This window comes from Bos mutus, chromosome 23, assembly GCF_027580195.1.
Source record: "Bos mutus isolate GX-2022 chromosome 23, NWIPB_WYAK_1.1, whole genome shotgun sequence".
NCBI lineage: Eukaryota > Metazoa > Chordata > Mammalia > Artiodactyla > Bovidae > Bos > Bos mutus.
Window position 1 is genome coordinate 36,421,180 of NC_091639.1, and position 12,892 is coordinate 36,434,071.

The window sequence follows — 12,892 nt, forward strand, 5'->3', positions numbered from 1 at the left end:
AAAATAATGAATCACCTTGTTGTATACCTGAGACTAGTATACTACTGTAAATCAACTATACTTCAGTTAAAAAAAAAAATGTTTTGCAGCTTTCAGTTGGAGAAGGCAATGGCACCCCACTCCAGTACTCTTGCCTGGAAAATCCCATGGATAGCGGAGCCTAGTGGGCTGCAGTTCATGGGGTCGCTAAGAGTCGGACATGACTGAGCAACTTCACTTTGACTTTTCACTTTCTTGCATTGGAGAAGGAAATGGCAACCCACTCCAGTGTTCTCGCCTGGAGAATCCCAGGGACAGAGGAGCCTGGTGGGCTGCCATCTATGGGGTTGCACAGTCGGACATGACTGAAGTGACTTAGCAGCAGCAGCTTTCAGTTGGACCTTTTTTTTTTTTTCTTGATAAAGTATTTAGTTTTAGGTTCACAACAAAACTGAGAGGAAGGTACAGAGATGCCCCTTATGTCTCCTCCTCACACACATGCATGGCCTGTCCCATTACCAGCATCAGTCAGCAAAATGACATGCTTGTTACCAAGAATGGACATACACAGACACATCAAAACAACCCAGAGTCCATAATTTGTCATAGATTTTCACTCTTGGTGTTGAACATTCCACAAGTTTGGACAAATTTATAATGACATGCACCCGTCATGATAATACACAGTGTTTTTACTGACTTTGAATCCTCTGCACTCTGCCTAGTCATCGCTACCCCATACCTCCACCCCTGGCAACCACTAATCTTTTTATTATCTCTTTTTATTATCTCCATAGTTTTGCCTTTCCCAAAATGTCACACAGTTGGAATCATTCTGTATATAGCTCTTTCAGACTCATTTCTTTCACTTAGTAAAATGCATTTAAGGGTCCTCCGTGTTTTTTCATGGCTTGATAGTTCATTTCTTTTTAGCACTGAATAGTGTCCCATTGTTTGTTTGTACTAAAGTTTCTCCATTAGGTGAAGGGCATCTTGGTTGCCTCTAAGTTTGGGGTTGATAGGAATAGTTTAGTTTTTTGAGAAACTACCAAAATGGCTGTACCATTTTTGCATTTCCACCAACAATAGATGAGCATTCTTGTTGCTTTACATCCCAGCATTTGATGTCATTGGTGTTCCAGGTTTTGGCCATTTTAATAGGTGTGTACTGGTATCTCATTATTTTTTACATTTCCATTTTCCTGATGACATGCGACGTGGAACATCTTTTCATATGCTTATTTGCCATCTGTACATCTTCTTTGGTGAGGTGTCTGTTAAGGTTTTTGGCCCATTTTTAAATTGAGTTCCTTGTTTTCTTATCGTTGAGCTTTAAGTGTTCTTTGTATAGTTTGGATACCAGTCCTTTACCGGATGTGTCTTTTGCAAATGTTTTCTTCCAGTCTGTGGCTTATCTTCTATGTCTTCAGACATTGTCTTTTGCAGAACATAAGTTTTTAATTTTAATGATGATCAGTTATTTCCTTCAAGGATAATGTCTTTAGTGTTGTATCCAAAAAGATGTCACCGTACCCAAGGCCATCTGGGTTTTCTTCCCGTGTTACCTTCTAGGAGTTTTATAGTTTTGCATTTTACATTTAGGTCTGTAATTCATTTTGAGTTAATTTTTATGAGTGGTATGAAGTCTGTGTCTGGATTCATTTCTTTGTGTGTGGAGGTCCAGTTGTCCTAGAACCACTTTTTGAAGAGATTGTCTTTGTGCCATTATGTCGCCTTGATATCTTTTGTGAAAGATCAGCTGACTGTCGTTACATGAGTCTGTTTCTGAATTCTGTGTTTCATCAGTACTACACTATCTTAATTACTACAGCTTTATAGTAAGTCTTGAAGTTGGGGAGTGTTGGTCCTCCAACTTTGTTCTTCTCATTAAATTTTGTTTTTGCTATTCTGGGTCTTTTGCCTCTCCATATAAACATCAGAATCATTTTGTTAATATACACAAAATAATGTGCTGGGATTATTGGGGTTTCATTGCATATGTATATCAAGTTGGAAAGAAGTCACATCTGGACAGGACTGAGTCTTCCTACCCATGAACATGGAAAACCTTGCATTTATTTAGTTTTTTGATTTCTCTCATTAGAATCTTGTAATTTTTCTCCTATAAATGGTGGGCATATTTTGTTAGATTTATATCTAAACATTTCATTGTTTAAGTGCTAAGGTAAATGGCTTTGTGCTTTTAATTTCAAATTCCACTTGTTAATTGCTGTTATATAGGAAAACAATTGATTTTTTATATATTAACTTTGTATCCTGCAGTGTTGTTATAATCACTTATTAGTTTCAGGAGTTTTTTTATCAGTTCTTTCAGGTTTTCCGCATGTCATCTGTGAGCAAAGACATCTTTATGTTTTTTTTCCCCCAATCTGTATAGCTTTTATTTTCTTTTCTTAAATTATTTCACTAACAAGGACTTCCAGTATAATGTTGTAAAGGAATGATGAGAGGGGATAGCCTAACATTGTACCTGATATTACTAGGAAAGCTTTGAGTTTCTCACCATTAACTATGATGTTAGCTGTAGGTTTTTTTGTAGATTATCAGGTTGAGAAGGATCCTCTCTATTCCTAGTTTACTGAGAGTTTTTTGTCATGAATGGGCGTTGAATTTTTCAAATGTTTGTTCAGCATCTATTAATATGCTTATGTGTGATTTTCTTTTTTAGTTCATTGATATGATGGATTGTATTGACTGATATTCGAATGTTGAACCAACCTTATATATCTGAGATAATCCCACTTAGTCATGGGTATAATTTTTTTATACATTGTTGGATTTGATTAGCTAATACTTTATTGAGGATTTTTACATCTATATTAATGAGAGATATGGTCTAGAGTTTTGTTTACTCATTACGTTTTTGTCTGGTTTTGGTAAAAGTGTAATGCTGGCCTCATAGTATGAGTTAGGAAGTATTTCCTTCTCTCTTTTGAACAAAATTGTAGATAGTTGGTTTAACATCTTCCTTAAATATTTGGTTGAGAACCTGGTACTTTGTAGGCTAAAATAAGTAACTCAACCTAAAGTGTCATGTGATTGGCTATATTTTCCTTATCAGTAAGAAAGTATAATATTAGATAAAATGAGAAAGAAAAGATATCTTTTTCAAGATATTAGGAAGAGTTTTCAAAATATCTTAATAGTGGTTAAATAGAAAAAGTATCCTTTTAGCCCAATCTATCTAGATTAAGACCAACAGAAAAATTTATTGCACATTCGTAAAACTTTCTTATGTGGTATGTTTCAATTATTTATATTTTATAACAGAAGAAATATTTGAGATTTTTAGTCAATCTGAAGAAAGTCTACCTTTGAAATTGTTTAAATGCAGGAAGGAGGGCTCCTTTTACATACTTCTCCTAAAAATGTATATCCTCCCTTCCCCCAAATCTTGCCTGTAGAGAGCTGCTGAAAATGGGTTGGTTGGGGTGAGAGGGAATGAGGTTGAAAAACATGAAACTGTAGAATTTTCTCTTTACTGAAATGAATAGCAGGGCTGTGTTTACAACCTGTGAGATACTTTCAGTTATTTAGAAGAGCCTCATGGATACCCTCCCATTTTTATGAGGCCCTCTGCTCTTGATATTGATACTGTTCAAAGTCAAGGTGACTAGACAGGGCTCTCTCTTATCTGTATGGCACCTTCCTGTGATTATTAAAAGGTACCCCTGCCATCTTTTGGAAAATTGTTGTAATATGCTGGTTTTGTTAGAAGACAGTTAACTGCCCCTGACCAGCATGTGTCATAATAAATCTGCAGGCACAGGATGTGGATTGCAACATCTTGAACGTGGTGCCATTGTGTAGTGCAAGGCCTGTACCAATACGTGGGGCCCCTGCAAGTAAAAAAAAAAAATAGAAATCACCATAGCAGTATTTGTCTATCACACGAACGTGAGAAACCAGATTCATTGTAATAACTCCTGGAAAGTCCCTGTTCAGCGAGTTGGTGGTACTGGAATGTCGTGGAGGTGGGATGGAGAGTGGGGAGGGTTCTCCCATTGATGGCGTCCATTATTGGGAACAAGAGCTTGGCCATTGCTCCTTATATGTCTTCCAGTCAGTTAGAAAGCCTAAAAATTCCAACTACTTAGCCAAATGGAAAAGATTCTCTGTTTACAGAGAAAACACAAAGCTTGCTTCTTCCCCATCATTAAACAGGCTGAGTGTACTTAGCAGAACTTTTCCACTTAGGGGTCCAAGTTAAGGCTATCAGGGACTTCTTGCTCAAAATCTAAACATTTTAGAAACATTTTGTAGAGAAAACTATTCACAGGCCCTTTCAAAGAGAATCAAATAAATAGTTTGGGGGGTTTCCATCTTGGAATTAAGATGTTTATTTAAGAAACTCCAATAAAGCCCTCTTTCAAGCTATGAAAATTATAGCCAGAACAGAGTAGTGGACTGAGGATTCAGGAAATAGCTATTGATTTGTGAGAGAGCTGGGGAGTTGGGGGTGGGGGGCAGGGAAGGAAGCAACTTAATAAGAAACTTTTGCTAATGGTTCTTATTTCCTCTGACTTTGAAAAATTCTCCACCAACAGCAGAGTTTAAAACATCCTCACCCCCAGATTAACCAATTTAGGTAAGAAGAAGTACCCCCAGCTCAGGCCATGCTTCTCTGAGCAAAGTGTAAGAGTGGGTGGGGCTGACACGTGGGTTGTCAGGGTGAGTGCAAAAGGAATTTTCAATAAGAGCAGGCAGGGCAATAAGGAAAGTCCAAAGCCTCATGCCCAAGGGATTGGGCAGAAACCAGGAAAGAATCTGAGGAGAAGAACTGGCAAGGGAGACCCTGATTGGAGAAAGTTGCACCACAGAAGATTCCAGAAAGATGCCAGAGGCAGAGCCTTCTTATTAAAGGGTGCCCGCAGATGAGCCTGGAGCAGGGAGAGAACCCTGAGAGAAGCCAAACTAAACTAGACACCAACCTGTCTTTTTATTTACTTTTCAAAACCTCAGTGGGCAAAAATAAGCAAATAGTGAGGGAAACAGAACCAGAAAAGAATCGCTTCTCATCCTTTTGGCTAAGCTCAAGTGAAAAATCAGAAAAGAGTCAGAGAAATTACATGGTGATGAGTTACAAAAGACGACTGAGATTTCTATGCAGAAAAATTGAAGCACATGCAAATTGTGATCACAGCGACACAGCTGGACAAGCACCCGGAAGTAAATATAGAAGCATAACACTTCTGCAGGACATTGCAGATCAGAGGCTCTGAGCGATTTAGCCAAATGCTGCCGATGACATTCCATACTTCCTATATTATGCTTCTAACTATTCTTTGTAAATGTAACCTGAATCAGTGAGCCATTCAGGTTATCTAAAAGGTTGAACACTTTTAGAATTCTGTGCATGCTGGTTTTCTGCATTTTTTTTTTTAATTTCAGTGAGGTAATGGTGAGGAGATTATGTATGATATCACATTTAGATTTTTTGACTCAGCCATGATATAAAACCTGTGGATGTCCAGGAAGATCCATAATCCCCAGTTGAGCATTAGTTATTGCTGTGATTAATGGGTGGCTTAGTTTACCCATCAGTGGCATGGTCAGGGAGGTAGAAAAAGAAACTTCCTGTGGAAGGACAAGCTTTTTAAAATTCACAGGGACCTTGCCTGTTAGTAGATATATGACCCAAAGTGACTTCAACCAGTAAAATGAGTAACTCTCCTCTTTGGGCTTAGGTGGAAAGTAACTATAAAGAAACCAGAAACCTTCCCATCTGTCCACCTTGTATGGTCATTAAAGATGAAGTCAGTAACTCTCAATCTTGGCTGCACGATAGAATCACCTGGAGCCTTTACAGACTCTGGTACCCAGTCCGCACCCATATTTGATTTGAATATTTGATTTGAATATTCAAATCAGTATCTTTAAAGAGGACACCTGGTGCTGATGTATTGTTTGGTTTACGCTCTGAAGACTGGTCCTGTATGCAGCCAGGGTGAGAATGACTGGATTAAAGGAGTCTTTCGGTGCCCAGGGAGTGTGGGCATCCTCCTCTTTGAATCATTTTCTGCTCCCTCGTCTCCCCCTTTTCTGATCTTGCACAGGATGGTTCTGTATCTGACTTGGTCTTACAGCATATATTGCAGGTTACTTTGCCTCAGAGTAGAAGAATTTGTTTTCTTCTTCATGTTGTAAAAGACAGAACTCTCCTCTTTTCTCACTTCTGATGTACTGTCTCATCACTCATTTCATGCTTTTATCTTCCTTCCCATATTACTTAACTTCTTTCACCTTTGAGATGTAGAATCTGTAGATTTAGGAGGAATTCTGACTTTTGTATCCCTAGGGATTGCATTTACCAAACCTTCTCAAGCATTTCAGAAGAATCACAGTGGAAATAAAGCTTAAGGAATAAAGAGGGTTCCTAAAAATAGAGCACAATTCATCTATTTCAGTTTAAAAAATGCCTTCATATTTTCCAAGCTTTTTTCTTTAACTCTTAAAGCATTTTTAATAAGCTGACTTATGAGCCTTGTTGAAAAATAAATAAAATACACTTGTTTCCATTAAGGGAAGAGATCTTTTTCCATCTCATTGGTATTATTGAAGGAGACAAAAAGAAGTCCAAAACTTGGCAACGAGCTGCATTATTAGTGACATATTGGTCACAGATGGGCTGGAAAAACTACACTTTCTTCCTGCAATTAGTATTTTAAGTGCCCACAAATTACATATGAAAATCCAGAGAGTCCCCTTACAGAAGGGAAGGCTGAAAAATTACGGGCTTTGCAAAATCTTCACTTTTAAAGTTTTCTAAGTGTGTTTTTGTCAGTAGGTGAGTGACACATGTCCACTTGTTGGTGGTACTTTGAAGGGAGGCATGATGATGATGGCAGGCTAGATGATGCCAGCAGACCTCCTGGCATCAGTTCTGCTGTTGTGAGCGAGTGCAGACACCCAGAGAGACACTTGGCAACACTTGTGAATTACAGATTTCCTTTCCTCAACAATTTTAAAAATGATCACGAAGGCAAAACTCAAGAGGTAACAGGGAACTCTCTTTAGTAATTCTGTTGCTTGAATTTGTAGTCCTTTGAAAGAAGACTCTTAGGAATTTAGCCAAATTGTGTTCCAGAAGTTGCCAGAAAGTCCTAACAGGACTCTGAGGAGAGTTTTGACAAGCCAGCTCTGGAGACAGTGTTAAGATTCACGTGGGAGGAAACAGTATTGGCACCAAAATGTCTCTTGAGGAGTTTTAATAAGTGAATGTAATTCCAAACCTAAGGAGTCAATGGAAGGAAAAGTGATGTTGTAAAAGAAGAAAGGTCAAAAAACATATCTGATGGACATAAAAATAATAATTATAAACTAGGATTTTATTAGAAGACTTCTTGAGAATTTTTAACTCACCTTAATAAGAAAACCAGGGAATAACTCCCAGAGGGATGACAGATGCCTCAATTTTCATCGTGTTTAAATTGGTGAGCTAACCAGTTTGAAATGTCACATAGATTGAAGTAATATGAAATTGAACAAAAGGGAAAAATTAGAAGGAGAAAAATCAGTACCACCTAATGTAAGAAACTGAATTATGACATGGCAAAAAAGAGGCATAGCCAAGCTTCCTGACACAGGTAGAAGGTTATCCACGGGCATTTTAAATTCAGTAAGAATATGCATTTTCAGATGCTCTGGGGATCTGATGATTCCCAGTAAAGCTGCCTTTGAATTAGGAGCTTGTAATGTACTTTTCAGCCCCAAAGCTATTTGGTAGTACTGTCGGGAATGTCGGTATTGGATGCTAATCCAGTACTGTCTGATGCCTTGGGTACTTCTTGATTTTATAAATTCAAGGCGTCACACATACGGCCTTCAAAAAAGAAACCTGTAAGAAAGACTTGAAGTTCTTTTCCTTCTCAAAGTTGTTGTTTCCTTTTTCCCTAGGAAAGTGACAGTCCTGGAGGACCCCGATCAGAATATCCACCTGAAAAACTTGTCTCTTCATCAGGCGGCCACAGAGGAAGAAGCTCTGAATCTGCTTTTCTTGGGTGACACCAACAGAATGATTGCAGAGGTAATAAGCTTTTCTCTGCAAGCTGTGTTTGCACACTGTAAGATATAATGGAATCTGGGGGACAGCAATGACTTTAAAAATAATCTCATCTAAATCCCATGTTTTAGGAAAAGGAAATCTAGAACCAGAGAATTGAGGAGACTTTCTCGAGGTCTTTTAGCTAGTTAATGAGCAGGGACTAAAATCTAGTCTCTTTTAATTTTGTATTTTTAAATTTTATACAAATTGATTTGCAGCCAGCCCATGACAACTCATCGGAAGTCTTCATTATAGGAATTTTTGCTTAATTTTTGAAACTTAAAATTACATAGCTTATTCTTCCTAACCTCCAGTCATCCATATACTGGCATTTAGCTATCATGGGTTTAGAGAATGAAGAATGTAGAATAACACCTGGAACATAGGAAGTGCTCTGTGCATTTGCAGCTCTTGTTGGCAGATCCAGGAACACTGCCATGGTGTGTGATAGAAGTATGCATCCGTGCAATATTGGGGATATTCTTGTGCTAAAAGCTATTTATTGCTAATCTGACATTCACACCTAACTGGTCACCTATATTTTGCCTTGGAACCATAAGCAGGAGACAGGATTAACCCAGCTGGGTCATGGGCGTCAACCAGTTACTGATTGGAGATGGAGGGTCACAAAAATCTCATTCAGCGCCACTGCACTGAAAGGAATTAAGTAGCGCTACTGGTGATTCGGGTAGTGGTGGTGTGGAAACAGGCACTTTCCTTTTCAAACCATGCTCCCTGAGTTCTGTGTCCTACCTTGTCTCTGATGACAAACAACAGAAGAGACAATAAGCTGGGAGGAAAAGTAGTCTGAGAAAGTCTCCCTCAAGTGACTTTCCTTCTGCCCCATTTTCACCCCTTGGAATGTACCACCTTAAATACAAGACAGATAAATGGGAAATCAGGTAGTGAAAGCATGGTGTTGACATCTGTCATTGCGCTGGGCCCTTCGTTTCATTGTTGTTTTACTGGTTCTGCATCAGTACTTTTCAACAGACTAGCTTAAAAATGTTGATTTGAGGTGCCACATATAATATGGATTTAAGGACCCTTAAATTATCATTTTCACTTAAAGAGAGCTGCACCTAGTTTTTAATTTCAGAATATTTTCTGTTGTTTACAGTGTTTTGCATTGTGTATCATTTCAACATTTTGCCCATGCAGTCATCCATCGTGCTCATTTGTCACAGTAATTGAAGGGACAGGAATAAAAGCAGATTAAGAAGTAGGGAGTGTAATAGTGAAAGATTTAACATGTTTCACTAAAAATCCTCCTCCTCCATACATAGTTTAATCAACAGCAAACTGAGAGGTACAGACTGTAAATGGGTCCTGCCCACGAACGGAGTATGAAAAAGAAAAATGGGAGATCATAAATGCTCCTGGAAAACATGAGGCGAAACCTACCCCTGCCTCTTTGCTGACCGTCTTCCTAAAGTGACTCATCCCGGAGGAGTCTAGGCCTTGTTCTCACAATTCCATCCCTTCACCTTGAACGGGTCAGGGAGGGCTCCTGGCCCTGGTTCACCATGGCCCCTGTTAGCGAATTTGCGCTTTCAAAGTTATGCCTCTAACTTGAGCCAACTGCATCTTCTCAGATTATTGTTGTGTAAAGTTTTGAGGACCTTGAGCTTCCTTTGTATAAGCTCTTCTGTTCTACCATCTTACAAAATTCTGACAGTCTTTTCTTATTATTTACCACTGAGTGTTTTGCAATAGTATAAATAGCTGAAACCTGGAGAAGTCCAATTCTAATAATGCTGGTTGTGCAGTACTTTAAAATTTTATTCATTTTTTAATTTTTTTCCTGTGTGAAGCCTGATTGCTTTTAAACCAAGTCTAATAGGTTTTGGATGTTTCTGTGCTTGCTTTTATTTTTTTCTCTGGTAATAACTACCATGTTCTATCAAGAACCTACTCAGTAGACTTGTCACTGTTGTGGATACTTGTACGTATTATTTCTGACTCTCATTTTATAGATGGAAACTAAGGCTCAAAGAGTTACACTGCTTGCGCAAGGTCGCACCGCTAGTAGGTGGCAGAACTGGGCTTCAGCTCCAAGTCTGACCATTTCAGAAGCTTATGTTCTTTCCTTACACCACAATTCATGAGCACGGTAATCAAATTGACACATGTCAGATTTTTCAAGTGAGGATACATTTCTGAATTATTTAAAAAGCATAGCAAGTATGGAACACTTCAGCTTATCTCTTGAATTCATTGAAAGCAAATACATAAAAATATAAACGAAGAATAACTGTCAATCCCTGGAAATACTTTATTATTCAGAGTCTCCAGAGAGGCATGCTTTAGATTACAACTGAGCTGTCAGAATGTAATTTGTCAGCACGCAATGAGCTTACCAGGATAAAAAGAACACACTAATCATTTTTTTTCAGAAGACGAGGTTCCCAATTTCCCATTTACATAGAGAAATCCAGAAGTTGCCATGGTAACCAGAAAACATTTGCAAAACAAAGCCTGAATAGGGGGACCAAAGCAAGCATACTCTTCCCTTTTAAGTTCTCCTACAGAGAGCCAGAATTTTAAGGAAAAGTTATTAAGAGTAGCTTCATCCTCTTCTTATTTTTAGAACCCACTCTTAAATAATTTCTGTAATCCTACCAATGTTTTGAATAAAACCTGATTATATCCTTGGGGTAGAATTTTTTTTTTTTTTTCAAAAGTTGATTTGCTGTGCCAAAGAGAATAAATACTGTAAAAGCTGAACTGTTTGTGACCCAACGTCAAAGCCCACCAGTAGCAAGTATGACTTGGTACTTTTTGTCTTAGCATTGAAATGTTGCTCTCAATTAATTAAACCTAATTGGACAAGACATTCTGCATTCGATCAGCAGGCCCTGCACAGCCCCATTGCTGAGATGATTTGCCCAGCCCCACCCACAGTCTAGAGCACGCTGTCCCCACGTGTGGCCCGAGGATAGCTTGTATCAGGATATGCCATGCTAGTCCGAAGACACAGGACCCCATATCTGATGGATGGGTTCATGTTCTCAGCAGTGGAGCCCAGGAATATGCATTCTAGCATTTTAAGTGTGCCCAGTCTAAATTTGGGGCAGTTCGGGTTTTACTGTTAAGAAGCTGGTTGAAACCCACTCCCAGAGAAGTATGTGAACAGATCCCTATTCTGTGCCCTTGCCAACACCACAAGATTGGAAAGTCCTGCCAATTTGGTAGTCAAAAGAATTTTGTTCTAACTTGTATTTTTGATTACCAAATTCTTTTATACCTTTATTTGCCATCTGCATTTCTGTTTCTGATTATTTCTACTTGCTCTTCTGTCAAGATCCAGGTAAAATCCAGGATTTTTTTTAACTGCATCTTGACAGAAGCTGTGCTAGATTAACAAAATCAGATGTTCCTTCTAGGAGCAATCTCCACTGGGGAAAGTGCCATTTAAGTATTCATTTTAGGAAGCCACAGTGTTGCTCAAAGTGAATAATTAGACCGCATGCGTGCTAAGTCACTTCAGTTGTGTCTGACTCTTTGCGACCCATGGACTGTAGCCCTCCATACTCCTGTATCCATGGGATTCTCCAGGCAAGAGTACTGGAGTGGGTTGCCATGCCCTCCTCCAGGGGATCTTCCTGACCTAGGGAGCAAATTCTGGGTCTGCTGAATCTCCAGCGTTGGGAGGCAAGTTCTTTACCACTAGCGCCACCTGGGAAGCCCATAATTAAACCAACACGGCATTATTTTACAAGCAACTTTGGAGAAGAGAGTAGTGTCTGGGGATCCTTTCTACCAAAACTCCACAGTACTGTCTTTTGTGCGTTAAATTGTCTCACCTTATCTAATTCCCATGTTGGAGTCCTAGTACCTCTAGTACCTCAGAATATGTAGCCTTATTGAGAGATAATGTCTTTACAGAGGTGATCAACTCAAAATGGGGTCATTCGTGTGGGCCCTAATCCAACATCACTGATACCCTTTGCTGCTGCTGCTGCTAAGTCGCTTCAGTTGTGTCCAACTCTGTGCGACCCCATAGACTGCAGCCCACCAGGCTACCCCCTCCCTGGGATTCTCCAGGCAAGAGTACTGGAGTGGGTTGCCATTGCCTTCTCCGACTGGTACCCTTATAAAGTAGGAAATTTGGAGACAGACAGATATAGAGGGAGTGTGTCATGTGAACATGAGAACAGTCATCTACAAGCTGAGGAGAAAGGCCTGGGGCGGAGCCCTTCCTCACAGTCTTCAGAAGGAATTACCAGCCCTGCCAACACCTCCGTTTGGGATGTCTAGCCTTCAGAACTGTAAGATAGCAAATTTCTATTGTTGAAGTTGCCTAGTTTTTGTGCTGGAGAACTAACACAGTGTCCAAATAACCTCGGATATAATTTCTTATATGATTGTTACCTGGTGTTGCTCTTTACCTTGATAAATTCAGAAGCAATAATATGCTAAATTCCTACGTGATGCTACTGGTAAAGAACCCACCTGCCAATGCAGGAGACATAAAGGGCGCCGGTTCAATCCCTGGGTTGGAAAGACACCCTGGAGGAGGGCATGGCAACCCAGTCCAGTATTCTTGCCTGGAGAAGCCCATGGACAGAGGAGTCTGGCAGCCACAGTCCATGGGGTCGCAAAGAGCTGGATGCAACTGAAGTGACTTAGCACACACACCATATGCTAAATATATATAGTATAATGGGCTTCCCAGGTGGCACTATGCTATGCTATGCTAAGTCACTTCAGTCGTGTCCGACTCTGTGTGACCCCATAGACGGCGGCCCACCAGGCTCCCCTGTCCCTGGGATTCTCCAGGCAAGAACACTGGAGTGGGTTGCCATTTCCTTCTCCAATGCATGAAAGTGAAAAGAGAAAGTGAAG

General features: G+C 39.6%; 1 protein-coding gene across 3 annotated transcripts in view; it reads left to right on the forward strand.

Moving 5' to 3' along the window:
• Positions 1 to 12,892, forward strand: part of KIF6 (kinesin family member 6) — a 428,472-nt gene that overhangs the window by 120,042 nt on the left and 295,538 nt on the right. For all 3 annotated transcript variants that reach the window (XM_070360917.1, XM_070360918.1, XM_070360916.1), the window contains exon 6: positions 7,897 to 8,026. In XM_070360917.1, the coding sequence (XP_070217018.1) occupies positions 7,897 to 8,026 (130 nt within the window). The remainder of the gene's footprint in view (positions 1 to 7,896; positions 8,027 to 12,892) is intronic.